Source organism: Epinephelus lanceolatus, chromosome 7 (assembly GCF_041903045.1).
Source record: "Epinephelus lanceolatus isolate andai-2023 chromosome 7, ASM4190304v1, whole genome shotgun sequence".
Lineage (NCBI taxonomy): Eukaryota > Metazoa > Chordata > Actinopteri > Perciformes > Serranidae > Epinephelus > Epinephelus lanceolatus.
This window is the reverse complement of record NC_135740.1, coordinates 15,030,529-15,044,978: the sequence shown is the minus strand read 5'-3', so window position 1 is coordinate 15,044,978 and position 14,450 is coordinate 15,030,529. Positions and strand designations below refer to the sequence as shown.

Here is a 14,450-nt window from a genome sequence, read left to right as displayed (position 1 = left end):
ATAGCAAGGTGTGAAGGAGTTTTACCTCCCCACTCGCATATTGGCTTGTTTAAGCTAGCGTCTCTTTTGCCTGCCAAGTAGGAATAAACAGGGATTTTCTGTTTTGAAAGATATTTTCAAAGAATGGTCTCAGGTTTTGTGCTGAGATACACGGGGCGACGATGCTGGTGGAACACATTGATTGACAGCGGTAACCTGAGCAGCTGGGAAGGCCTTGGGGAGCCCTAGTCACCATGTGATACGTCTGGTTTCTGCGGGACTCCCAAAATGCCTCAGTCCTCCCCTCTTTTCACTGAAGCTGCAATATTATGCTCTACTGCTGAGACAGAAGGAGCGAGACATGCAAGGAGGGTTTTTCTTCTTTCTTGCATCAGCAGCTGTAACTTGACACCCGCCACCTCTTCTTTGGACATAGTCCTCTCGTCTCTTCTCTACCCCCTCGTCTGCCTTTCTACAACTCCCCAACCCCCCCGTCTCCCACACAACCCTCACCCATCCTCGCGGCTGACCTGAGCGCAGCTTTCTGTCCCCATGTTACATCAGACTAGGAGAGGCGCTATACAGTAATTAGCATCAGAAGGACCTGCCTGCTCATCTGCCCGCCAGCCTGCCAGTCAGCCTGCTTGCCGGCCCGCCTGCGCGCCTGTCTGCCTGCCAGTGTTCTGCCAACTGCCATGCCCTATTCATGTCCCATTCATCTATTGTTGAATAAAAGGCTGCTTTCCTCGGGACATCCATCCCTCTGCTGGCCTTTATTTTTTTGTGGCGAGGAAGAGGAGTGAGGATTAGCATTAAAAAGAATAGACTGCTGAGGTAGACTCGGCAGGAATGCATACCTTAGTTCTGCCAAGCTGCTTTTATTCTGTTTGGTAGAGGTTTTTAGTACAGGGACAATTTGTGCTTCTCACAGGACACCTGTCTCTTTTTTTGCTTTTATTACAAACCTTTTTGAACTCTCTTTTTGTTCTCAGAGCCCCCCCCCCCCCAATTATATTTCTCTCCCTTTGTCTTTTATCCCCTTCCTCTATGTGTCAGCTCAGACTAGTTCAATCAATTAACCAATTAATCAATTTACTTTTTTCGATCGCATAGTCCAAAGAGGAAGAAGATAAAGAGATAGAAGATAAAAGCAATGTCCGATGCTTTTAGTAACATGATATTTGACAATTTGTGTGGGAAGGTCTTAAAAGTAAGAGTTTTGGTGGGAGAAAGAGAGAATGAAGACAAAGAGTGTAAAGCCATGTTAGAGAATATAAATAGCTAAATGATAACACCAGTGTGTTAACAAGCTTGCAGTGACAATGAACATGCTGTTTAGCAGGTGTAGTGATTACTATGTTCATTGTCTTAGGTTAGTATGTTAGCATCCTAATATTTGCGAATAGGCAAAAAATACAAACTACAACTAAGGCTAATAGAACTGTAATGATTTGTGCGGTTGTGTGGTCATAAAAGTATTTAACAAATTGAAACTCTGACCTGATGATTGCACAAAATAAAAAAGTAAATGAACTGTTTATGATCTTCAGAGCATGTCTATGATTTGGAGTCTGAGCTTAGATTGTCTGCACACTACTCTCAGCATGGAGATGGCTTAGCCAGGAGGTAGCAGCTAACTGTGCTAGCAATGTGAACGGTGCCAACAACAGCTACACTGCTGACAGAGCTAAAGGTATCAACCTGGGAAAGAACCAAACGTGTTGCCGTTTTCAGCAGTAACCACCATGAGCACAGTGCCGAGCGCAGCATTTGGCTAGCCAGTGGGATACACACACTGAGACTCACATGCACTAACATGCGCGTGTGGCAAAGACCAAAGAAGCTCAGATTACAGCACACATTAGGGAGCGTGACTTCATTCTTTGCTCAGGATGCCATTATTTCACTGCATCCTTACATAGAAATTACTTGTTTGCTGCTATAATAACACTCTGAATGTCATAAACAGAACCTGTAAGGGATCCCCAAAGTAATTAAAATACATCCTCACGGCAATCCATCCAATAGTTGGCAAGACATTTCACTCAAAATGACAAATGTGAACCACATGTTAGTGCTAGGTAAAAAGTCAGGCAGATCACTGGAGTGATTAGGATTCATCCTCTTGGCACCATGAATGTCTGTACAAAATTGCATCAAATAATTGTTGAGACATTTCGGTCTCAACTAAAGTGGTGAACTAAGCGAGTGACTGACAGAACAGGCCAACATTGCCATCCCCAGAGCCATGCCACGGGCACATCTAAGGACCAGCGTCAGTAGAAACAGGAGCTACTCACTGGCCCTGCACTCTCTACCTCCCTATCTGTGTGACAGTACATGTGATATATGTCGGCTAGCCTGTGGGTGGGCACGGTGTCGCCATAATGGAGTGGTAAAGCTGCAGGCATTATAGATTGAGAGCGAGTGGCCTCGTCCATGAATCTGCCCCTAACTGTTCTTCTGCCTTTGTGGCCGTAACGATCGGCTGGCTCCCCTCTGTCACCATATTTTCTCCATCTTAGTTTAGAAGCAGAGATATATCTCTCCATAAAGGCCGACACAAAGAGGGCTGGAGAGCCTCGCCTATTCCCCTACACAAAAGGCTTGGGCCTGGTGGTTGATAAAGGCTTATGGAGAAGAGAGGAGCTGATGGCCAGGGGACTGTTGGAAAGACCTATTCTCTTCACACACAAAGACATGCTCTCACTCAAGACACTATCTGTGTGCCGTGACGCTGTTTGTGAATGCGTGCGTGCCCCTGTCCCCCTCACTTTCCCTCATCCACCTTTCTGTCTCTCTCTCCTTTCATACACACACACACACATGCTAACACACACACACACTCTTCCTTTCTTGTTAGAAGATGCTAATATAGCACATGACAAAGCCCCAGTAGACAGCTCTCAGACAAAACACTTCCTTTCCAAAGCAGTTCATCTCTATGCAGAGCCTATCCAAAGCATTGCTAAAGCAGGGTCTCTTGAAAAGCAGGATTTTCACCAGCGATCAGTCATTCCTGATGTCTATTCAGTCTCACTTCATTAGCAGGGCAGCTGATCACTCTGACGTTTGAAGACATCAGGTTGGTTATTAATTGCTCCTTCTGATACAGAAAAGAACTCCCTGTCTGCTCTGACAAATCTGCAGTATGTGACTTAACAATATTCCCTATCTGTGGTTTTTACCTGCAGAGAAATGGGTGCGAGGCCGAGCCATCGACCGTGGCGAGGTCGATGTTGGAACCCAGCAGAGCCAGGCAATCCCACCGGGACTTTTTTGGAGGTTTCATATGACCGTGCACCATCCGACCTACATCAAGTTCAACCTGTCTCTCTCACACAACGCACTGCTGGGGGTCTACGGACGCAGGAATATACCGCCTACACACACTCAGGTAAAGGAGGCTCCTGTCGTAGCATGCTGTTCACCCAGATGGGTTTGTTTGCTGCGGTACCACAGACCACATCCACACTAATGCACCTTTTTCTCTCTGGTCTTTCATCCACGTTAAGGCTGTTTTTGAGTGAGCTGACTGTACAAAAATGTGAAAATTCTAGCCTCAAGTTAAGTGGTTCTTCAAAGACAATTATGTACATGGCGTTATATTTGTTGTATAAACTAGATTTTGTAGAGAAAATATTATCTTGCAAAGAATTATTTAATTTGAACAAACAACAATCTACTCTGTGCTCAACAGCATCCACACACAGTGTCTCGGCTGCTCTCTTAACATCCCTGCTTTGAGCGCGCTCAACTTTGTCTGCATGCTCTCTCAACCTGACAGTGTGTTATAGTGAGCAACAATTTCAGCCAATATGAACATATGTGGAGTAGGTCATCTCTCATTGTCTGTTTTATCTCCAGTCAGATTGCCTGTAGGTTTACTGTAGCTATAGAGATGGAAATTGCAAATAACCTTGCTGATTGAAATAATTTTGTTCAGTTGCATTCAAAGATTAATGGTCGCTGACCTTCTAGTTTGTTTATCTTTTAAGATAAGTGATTGCATCACCATTCAAGTGTACATCAGTATGCACAACAGTAAGGGAACATATCGCTGTTCATACATCTTACGTTTAATGATTATCACTGTCATCAGTTCAGTATGTTGCTGTACAAAACCAGGCCTGCACAAGCATTGGTTATTTTTTATTTCTTCCTTTAACCTTATTCTAAACAGGTAATCTCATTGAGACATGGGGTCTCATTCTCAACAGAGACTTGGTTGATATAACAGCAATATGACAGACTAGGCATCGTGCAGCAACATTCTCTTAAATTTCTCATATTTTCTTTAAATTTTCTGTAAGAGAAAATGTAAGAGAAGTCAGCTTCAGATGTAGAAAACTGTTCTTTTCCATTCAAACCATTCAAATTTGTTCTTACTCGGCTGTGCTGAATGATAATTCCCACTTGATCATAAGCCCTCTGTTAGCACAGGTAACACCCCCTCAACACTATACAATTGTAGGTGTTGTACTGTGTGCAACTACTCTGGCACCTGCCAAAGAAATGGAGAGGTGCCACCAAAAAAGGCTGTAAGAAAGAGAACTGTTGCAGTGGTGAAATTGACACATTGTTAAATAAACTTAAACAAAGCAAATGTGATTTTCCAGAGTGCCAGTACTGGTGTTACTGAAAAACATCTGCAGTGTAGTGGAGTGGACATAGAAGGTGGCTTGAGATTAAAATACTCAAGTAAAGAAAAAGTTCAGCAAATTTGTACTTGCCTACTGTACTTGAGTAAATGTTCTTTGTTACATATGACCACTGGTCAGCAGAGGGATTTACAGTGTCTTAGCTAACAGTAATGAGGAGCAGTGGACCAAATATAGAAGTATATATTTAGCCCTGAAATTTAAAAATCAAATCATTGCAAATACCATAAAACATAATTAAAATGAGATAATATGGTATTTGTGCATTTTTGTTAAATGCTCCTCGAATATAAAACATATTTTTCCGTTTGACAACAATTTGTGGACCTTGAAAACAAAATGTTTTACTTTGCTTTTACCTAAGAGAAAAGCAAAACTAAGAAAGCATCAGTGAATCCCAGAAGTCAGTGGGTGCTAACAAAATAAGAACAAATCATGGATATGAACAAAAACAAGAAAAAACAATGTCTTTTTTTTAAATGTTTTTTTGAATGACGCTCAAAGTTATAGACAATCAGGGCCTTCATAAAAGTACAAAACAAGACACAAATTGTAAAATGGTGAGTGAAAAAGTGCCAACATGTCTGTCTCAAAACTATGTACAAGAACAAACGTCAAGAGACACTCTCTCCAGATTTCTTAAAAGTAATTCAAAATCTCCTCAGGGAATCATGCTGGACAGCTTCAGTTCCTGCTGTGGTGTGTTCCAGGTTAAAGGAGAAGAGTAGGAGTAATTCTGTACGGACTGAGGGGATGGAGGGATTGTTGAAGCCCTGGGAGCATAGGCTTTGACAGCACTGTTATGAGATGTGTAAGTAGATAAATAAGTAGGCAGCAGTCCAAGGATGGCTTTATAAATGAAGATATACCACTGGAAAATTCTGTGCGTCTATTATGATAATCAGCTGACTAAAGAATACCAAGTACAATGGCGTGCAAGGTTTTTACAACCAGTTATAAATCTCAAGGTCCAACAGATGGAGAGAGTGAGCTGAAGCATTTATATACAAAACATCCCCAAAGTCCAGCTGAGGTTAGAAAGAATAGAGTTAATATTGTAGCTCAGCAGCCCCCCTGCAGCAGAGTTATAACATTATGATTGTTTCTGTGGTTCTCAGCTTTTAACCAGGAAGAACTGTATGTATCATGGCTGAGCTGGAAACGGGGATCTCAGACTAAAAGCTTCTGATTTGGTCAATGGCAAATTTAGTATGGTAATATCCATTTTCCAGCCAAAATTAGCATGTGTATGCAGGTTTTTTAATTGTAGGAAAGGCTATTAAAAATAGGTGTTTGACTGCTTTCCCATTGCCAGTAGAGTTTTTTTTGTTTGTTTTTGTCTTGGGTTTTTGTCCTGGTGGGTCAGGTTCAACACCACGCAAGGGCCGAAAAACAGGTTAGTAAACGGTAGAAAGCAGCATGGAGGCCAATGGAAAAGGTCACAGTGGTTAGTTCTTTTTTATATTTCTTACTTACTTACACTCTCAAACTTAGTGAAGACTAAATTTTAAACAATGTTTGAGCGCTGTTTGGACAGAGACTGATGGTACTTTGTTGCCACCTGTAGTCGCATTTCCATCACTGCTGATCGGAGCCAGTCGGAGCTAAAGCAGATAAACACGTGTGACCACTGCGGAGTCATTTGACCCAAGGGTGCCAGAATGCAGGAATGCTGTTTGTAGTTTGTCCCATTAAATGGCCAGATGTTAGTGAGTTTTTCGCTCAGTGGGAAAGGGGCTGAAGTTCAGTCAGAAGATCTGGTGTTAAGGATTTGTTCTGATGTGCACTGGACATCTCTAGGTACTACGGATGTGGGAAAGCACTGGGAGAATGGCAAATAGACACACATGACTGGCCTGCATTTAATTCCCAAGACCAACTGTATGCCTGCTCAGACAGGTCAGGGGGTTGTGTAGCAGTAGGACGTAAGGAAAACAACTTCCTGTCACCTCTAACCCAATCTGTGATTATTCCTTTTAAATGCCAGCAAAGGCAATCACACAGCACAGGTGTCAATAAACAGTATTTATGCTTGTTTTGTCAGACACGTTTGCAAGCACAGAGTAACGATTTGATCAACATCTGAGTGCAGCAGAACAAGAATTGCTGTCTGTCTGTTTAACAGGTAGCATTTATGATCCATGAACAAATCACTGTTTTATACTTGTTCTGTCAGAAACAGAAACAGAAAATATGTAAACGAGAACAATTAAATTGTGAGATCGGCTGTATTAAAACCCAGCGTAAGAGATGATTGAGAACAGAGGTGCAGAGTATTCAGGCTTCATCTGTCATACTACCTGATGTTGACTGTGATGCAAAATTTAGTTTTTCGTCAACGAAAGAAGACAAGATATCGCCATTTTCCCCATGTGGACATGATCTTCACAGAAGCAACTCAGAAAGTGTGGACACATGTCATCCTCACAGGGAAACAGCCATTTCTGATGTAGTCAGCTTAGTGTAGATTAAGTGTGTCTCAGACTTGTTTCCAGAAACAATGCACGCACGTGAATGTAGTACACCGTGTAGAACAGCATTGTGCCATGCAAGAAGCAAGTATACAGACAAAAATACAACACACACTGAGTCATCTGCTTTTTAACATCAGTGCGCCCCTGCTCTTGCTTGCATGAAGAGGTCTAATTAGCTGTTTTTGACACTCGTGTGACACACAGCCCTCAGGGGGAATAAGACTCAGCGAGTGCTTGCTAGTTCAAGGAGGTTGTAGGATAGAGGGGCGGGAGAGACGAGGGTGGTGGGGAAAGTTAAAGAGGGTGAAAAAGAAGCATAGAAAGGTTTAGACAAATGAAATAATAGTCTGTTCCACTTGAAAACCTAGGTGGTAAAGTCTGCCTATGCTATTAGCAGCATGTTAAGTTGTTGAACCAGCTGCTGTGGAACATGTCTGATAGAGGACAGAGCTGCCATGGATGGCGATTTCCCTTCCTTTTTTCCCCAGTCCTGTTTAGTAATTCACATCTGATATCCACATCTAATGCTCTCCCCTAGCTTATTGTATGCAGGCGGTTTTCCAGTAGCATTCAGTTGGCAGTTTCACAACGCTCACCCAACAGCAGCTAAGCACCACTGCACAATTGGCTTAAAAATTCCTGTAACATTTGTGCAGGTTTGGTAAATTCACGTCTTTGCTCATTCCAGTTGGACAATACTGTTGTCATCTGACTGTGCTGCCGTATATTGTGTCCAGTTCGACTTTGTGAAACTGTTGGATGGGAAGGCGCTGCCCAGGTCCTTGACTGATCCCGTCTCGACTGCCAAAGCTCCCAAAGGCCTGCTGTTGAGCGGCCTCCAAGAAACGGGCTTCATTGAGTACATGGACCCCGGCACCTGGCACCTCGCTCTGTACAACGACGGACGCAACCTGGAGCAAGTGTTACTCCACAGCACGCCAATAGGTAAGAAGGATTATTAGAAATCTGCTGAAACTGGTGGGCTTTCTTCTGTGAATATTTTTCAGTTTTGCTTTTATGGTTACAGGATTGTATTATTGGTGCGTGTCACTATTTGTAACTCAGGGTTGGTTCACTCTTGTCCTTCCTCCCCTTTCATCTGTTGATATGCAAAAAAACATAAGGACAAGGCCAAGAGTAGTTTGAGACTCATTGACATTTGAAGGGAACTTTTCCTATTATAAGAGTGAGCTTGGCATGGCAAGTAACAGCCGTTAGAGAGGGGAGGACAGCTCCTGTAGTAATGACAGGGCTTGCTAACTGCAGCTCATTGCTATGACACACACGGATGGCAGTGTAAATTGAAGGATGTGAATAATGCAAGAGTACGTGGCTGAATATAGACAAGTGGATAATTACCAGGGCAGTTTCTTCACTCCCACTTTGTCCACCAGTCCTTAAGAGAATACAGTGTTGAAATAACAAAAAAAAAGTGTTATGAAATGTAGTAGCACAGTACCATCGTGGGGGGACTTGGTAATTTATATGTAGCAGACAGGTGATATGGCAATTACAAAGCATGCAATGGTGTGATGAACAGATATTATGAGAAGCACTCCATGAATCTCTATTTTGGGATTTTTGCCCCGCTGATTTTTAAGTGTCCATGTTTTATTTAGTTTTAATGTTATTCAGTAAATGTTCAGGAACAGTGCACCGAGCGTTCTGGATGCTTACAAGCCAAACATGTGTATCACCAAACCTCTTAACAGCCCAAGTTGTAAGCCAATCAGTAAACAGCTCCATAGTGCCAAAACATTGTACTGTAGACATCTTTCATCGTCATATTGACAGAGTCCTTTTATATAATGACTGACAGCATGGGACAGCTAAACACAGATTTTATTTCAGAGCTGTCAAACATTTGTTGACTCGTGTGCTGTCTATAAAGTCTGGAATATACCAGACCTATTTTGAGTCCCATATTTTGAGTTAAACAGAAAACGGCAGCGTTTACAAAAAAAACTTTGCTTTCCCCCTTTGATAATCAAAACAAATATAGACACAACAGATGGGCTCAGAATAGCAGTCTTTAGTCCACGCAGGTTTTCCCAAATAATTAATCAAGTGATTTGGCTTGAAAGAGGAAAATAATATTAATGGATTGATGTCAAAGTTCATTTCACTGCCCATTTACACCCGTAACTAGGGTTACAAGGAGACTGTGTTGTTTTGGAGGCAGAAAATCAAAACCATTGAGCTACAGTACAATAAATTCTAATAAGAGACACAGTATGCTGTGGCCCAGAGTAGAGCTTTATGGGGAGACGAGGGAGAAATGAGCTGATCTCTGTCGGGAAATTGAGCTTTTCCGCAGCAAATAGTAACCGGATACAACAAAGAAACAGTATAAATAAGAGAATAGCAAAAGGCCGTCGTAAGAATAAATAAATAAAATATAATGTAATCAATAGAGAGTATGACAAGGAGGAAAATATGAGAACACAAAGAATATGAAAACAATACATAAAATGATGCTGATGTGCAAAAATAATATGCTTGTTTTCACAGAAAAAAATGGAACATACAATATTTGAAACATGTGCGTTGGTGTTTAAACTCTATGTATGTGATTGCATGAGACAGAAAACGCTGTCATAGGTAATCATCATAATCATCATCTCAATAAAGGTATAAAGAAGAAAGAAAAACAATCAAAGCCACATGTGTTTGGTCAGTTGACCCGTATCAGTCAGAGGACATTATGTTGTTCTGTCATCACACACACACAGCATCCATCTGGGAAATTAAAGCGCAAATGCTGATTTATATACACTGTAATATATGCTTGTATGTGTATACACTATACTCTACAATCCTTTCTCAGTGATTCTGGCAATAATGTCTAAATTTGTAACATAAAAAAGTGAGAGAACATATGCAGATTTGAAAATAGACATTATGTGGATTCAAATGGAATTTTCAAACAGATTTTTCTCCATTTTGTACAGAAAAAAAACAGCAGCAGGTGCAGAGAAAACCTTTTCTTTTTCTCCTCCACTGTTATTGACATTTACATGTGACCCACAAAAGCTCCTGCTTAATGATATCTGCCATTTCGCCACCTCCACTCCAGCCCCATCTTCTTTAATTCTGCTCAGCCTGTGCCCAGGCAGAGAGTGGTGCTTCCTGCAGGGCTATTAATTATGCATAATTGCTACACTTCAGCTGTCATCACACATCCTCTTGAATATTATATCTTTTATACAATGGCCAGCAAAAAAAGAAGTATAAGAAAGTTTCACGTAGATGGCTGGAACTTTTAACAAAAGAGATGATAAACAAAAAAAAAAAAAGTGGTTAGCTTACGGCTGGATGCTTCTAGTTAGCTGAGCAGCCATTTCATTTTTTTTTTTCATAAATTCATAAAGCCCAAGGGTCGTAAAGCATGGCTGAAACTTTACAGGCTCATAAAGTACAATTGCAATGCTTATTTGACCAATCAGATCACTTGGCTGGAAGCACCCATTTTATAATAGCATTTAACTGCAATAACTTATGGCATGAGTGATTTCTAACTGGAAAGGGTTTAGTCAGTGGAAAGAAGCGAGTGGGTGTCTCACGGATGCTCACACACGTGCACGCACACACACCCACACACACACACACACACACACACACTGTATATATACTGTAACAAATAAAGACATGCCTCACCATACATTATCTGTTAATTGCCTGGAGATTTTTATAGCCGAGACATTGACCTGAAAGATATAGAGCTTATATCACTGTTACAACCCCTGCACCTTACAGGCTTCTGAGCATTCTGAGGGATCCATCATCTCCTCTGGATTAAAAGGAACTCCGTGACCTTGTAGATGAGTTTTTGTTCATTGCATGTGTCAGGTGCCAGATACAATACTGGAATTTGTGTATCTGAGGTTTTTTGTTTTTTTTTTTAAGAGAAAGAAAGAGACACATGGAGAACGGTTTGTGAGTCCTCCTGACTGTGTGGGAGAAAAGATGATTGCCACTCCTTCTCTCCATCAGAGTGACGATGACAGGTGACGGAGGTGAAAATGACTTTGGTTTCTGTAGTGATGCGCTGCTGTGGAGGATAACGCTGTGCTGCCGGCTACTGGCAGGGCCTGTCTCATTAGCATGTGTCACACGCGCCTCAAGGCGGTTGTGTCACATAATAACTTTGTGCGCATGTGTTTGTAAATGTGCGCGTGCGCGTGTGAGCGAGGCATGCCACAGAAGGATTTGTCATCCATGCTCCCTGAGCAGAGCGAGCCAGGGGACTGCAGTGGTTTGACTCTGGAGTCGATCCCTGTTCAGAGGAGCAGAGCAGGACGGCACAGGGTCAAACAAAGGATGACATCCTTGACACCCATTTTAATTACTCTATCTAGCTTAGATAGAGCTCGCCTGGCACAAGACAACCAGCAGCACATTCAGATTCCCAACTCTGCCAGCCTCTTCTCCACCAGAATCTTCCATCTGGAGTGGAGCTGACAGAGCTCAGCAGACTTATATAATGCCCTAAAAGCGTAAAAGTGCTCTCCCTCTTTATCTATCTTTGCCATGCTGTCTGTACCCGGAGAATGAGATCTGACATGATGGACATATCAATGGGAGAAAAGGAGAACGGTAAAAGGAAGGCAGCTAATTGAAGTCCGATGGAGGAAAATGATGAAATGAATATAGCCTACAGAGGGATATGATGAAACACACGTATCCAGATGAGACAAAGCGCTAGTAGGAACAAGCATCGCATTGATCTCCGCCACGCCGAGAGTGTAGCTACTGTAGCGACGCAATATTAGCTATTCTCCACTAACTTGTGCACTCACAATGTCAGATTTTATGTTGTTCAATCTCGTTCCAAACTGCGCCCTTGTAAACAGTTTGTTGATTAAGCCTTGATGTTTGTAAATTTGCGTGCAGTGTGTTTCCAACCTGTAATGCAGTATAATGTGCTTAGTGCTACTGAGTGTAAGTGAGTGCTTGGCCATTCCCCAGAGAGTGATAGCAGCTGGATCAGACTAATCTAATATAGCCCCCGAGTCTGGGGAGCCATCCATTGCTTATCAGATCTCTCATTCAATAACAGAGAGCTATGCCAGCTTATGGAGTTACAAGTGGAATATTGTCAAGTTTTGTTGTTTTTTTCTGCTCTGCCTTTTATGATTGTCTGATTTGTGAACATGTGTGTGTTTGTGTGTGTGTGTTTCTTTGTGCAGACTCCATGGATGGTTGCTCCACAGACTGTAATGGAAATGGAGAGTGCGTGGCTGGACACTGCCACTGCTTCGCTGGTTTCTTGGGTCCTGATTGTGCCAAAGGTGAGAGCTGTGTGATAAAGGATGAAAACTCCTAAACCAGCACTTTGTTAGTATGTCTCTAAATACATTTTGACCTCTGTACACTGTCTGTGACACTCAGCCCTAAGCTCATTCACTTCTACAGCTACTTTTCTAAAACTTGTAGGGCTGAGTCATTTATTAAAGGAATACTGCACCAACAAAATTACCATTTGTATATCAATTACTCGCCTCATGTTACACTGAAGTTGTGAAGAAAGCCTTGTTTTTCTTACATGCCTCCACGATGAATGAAGAATCCAAAAACAGAGAAAATTCTTGATGAAGTACAAGGGATCCTCATTTATCTCAAAACATCTTTTTACAAACTCTCACATTCCTCCTGCAGTATAATCCCAGTCTCTTCTACCCAGTTGTTTGCTCATCACTTCCCAAACACATGCATTTTCACTCAAAACTTACTATTTAAAACACTTCTGCATGAACAGTCTCACTTAGAGACGATTAGCGTGCTTTGGCAACTTGACAGAATGCATTAGCCAAGTTCAAACACTTACCCATGCATGCTACTAGTAACTTACCTTGTTTTACCTTATTAAATATGGGTTAAATAAAAGAATTAATAAGTGAGACTTGGATTACACTGCATGAGTTATGTGATAGTTGTAAATGGATGTTTTGATGTAGGTTTGCTGTTGTTAAACACTGCCCCCTTTTACTTCAGTTCATCAAGAACTTTCTCTGTTTTTGGATTCTTCGTTCACCATAGAGTCATGCAAATAAAAAAACGCTTTCCTCACAAATGTACAGTAACAAAGAGTGAGTAATTCTAATACAAATGTTCAATTTTGGGTGAAGTATTCCTTTAAAACAGCTGGAGTAGTTTGAATAAATAGCGCATTTTCAAGGTACTGTATTCAGCCATTAAAATGCATTTGTATCATAGACTTTCTTCACCTCAGCTGCAGAGAGAATCAGGCCTTTACTCAAAACTGGCCTCTACATAACTTTGTCTTGTTTTCCCTTTTTCAGAAGTATATTTAATCATATTTTAGTAAGACCTCTTCCTGTTTTAATTTGCTGTTTTCTGTGAAACTCAGCTCCTCCTCTGATTTCACCTGTTGTCTTGAAACATTCAGTATAATGTTCATTTCCATATCACCAACTCCATTAGTTCACCAACAGAGCCATGTATACTCAGCACTCTGCTTCTCTTAAGTTTCTCTTTCTCTCCATTCTACTGTTTTTCAAGCATTGTTAATCTACTGACATTAAACATAACACTTCTGGCACATATGTCTCACACATTATAGCGACTCGTCGTGAACATCCCCTCCAGATGTTAATTTGAGACATTTGCTTTATATGTTTTATTGACAGTAACTTCACAGCTTGAAAATCGGTGTGGCAGCAACTGAAATTAATTAGTGAATAAAAATACTATTCCTGTATAAATAAATAAATAAGCTCAGCAGCAGATTAGTGAGTATGACTTTAAGACCAGACTATTATTTTACTACCAGCTTTTATCGAATAATTTACACTATGTTGGATTGACTGCAAAATAAACTCCCATGGCCTTGTTCATCTTCATGAAGGAACATGTCACGCAGTGCAACAGTGTGGCTCATTAATGAGTTTTAAATAGTTTTGATAACAATGGAGTTCTATAGCACAGAATATTAAGCTGTGGTTTGGCTATGCAGGCTATACTCATCAATTCGTTTTTGCTTTCCATTGGATTTGCTGCCAATAACATCATCCTTTTACTGCAACCTTATCATTGTCCCAGCCCTACCTGTCTCTTTACTGCTCTTTCATTTCTTTCTCTCTCTGCATCTCTGTATCTTTCCACTCCCTCTTCTTCTTCTCTCGGACTCTGTTTATCATTCTCTCTCTCTCCCTCTGTCCGTCTTTGTAAAATCATTGTAGTTGTATCTGTCTCATTGTGTAGAAACAGCTGATATGATATCACATTCTATGATTTATTTACGCTCATCATTTATTCATTCGTTCCTCTCATCCTCGCTCATTTGCTCGCGTTATAATATTCTCCGTTTGAAAAG

General features: G+C 41.3%; 1 protein-coding gene across 1 annotated transcript in view; it reads left to right on the top strand.

Moving 5' to 3' along the window:
* Positions 1 to 14,450, top strand: part of tenm1 (teneurin transmembrane protein 1) — a 246,359-nt gene that overhangs the window by 103,577 nt on the left and 128,332 nt on the right. The window contains exons 7-9 of the mRNA XM_033632857.2: positions 3,174 to 3,376; positions 7,852 to 8,059; positions 12,304 to 12,405. Coding sequence (XP_033488748.1) covers positions 3,174 to 3,376; positions 7,852 to 8,059; positions 12,304 to 12,405 — 513 coding nt within the window. The remainder of the gene's footprint in view (positions 1 to 3,173; positions 3,377 to 7,851; positions 8,060 to 12,303; positions 12,406 to 14,450) is intronic.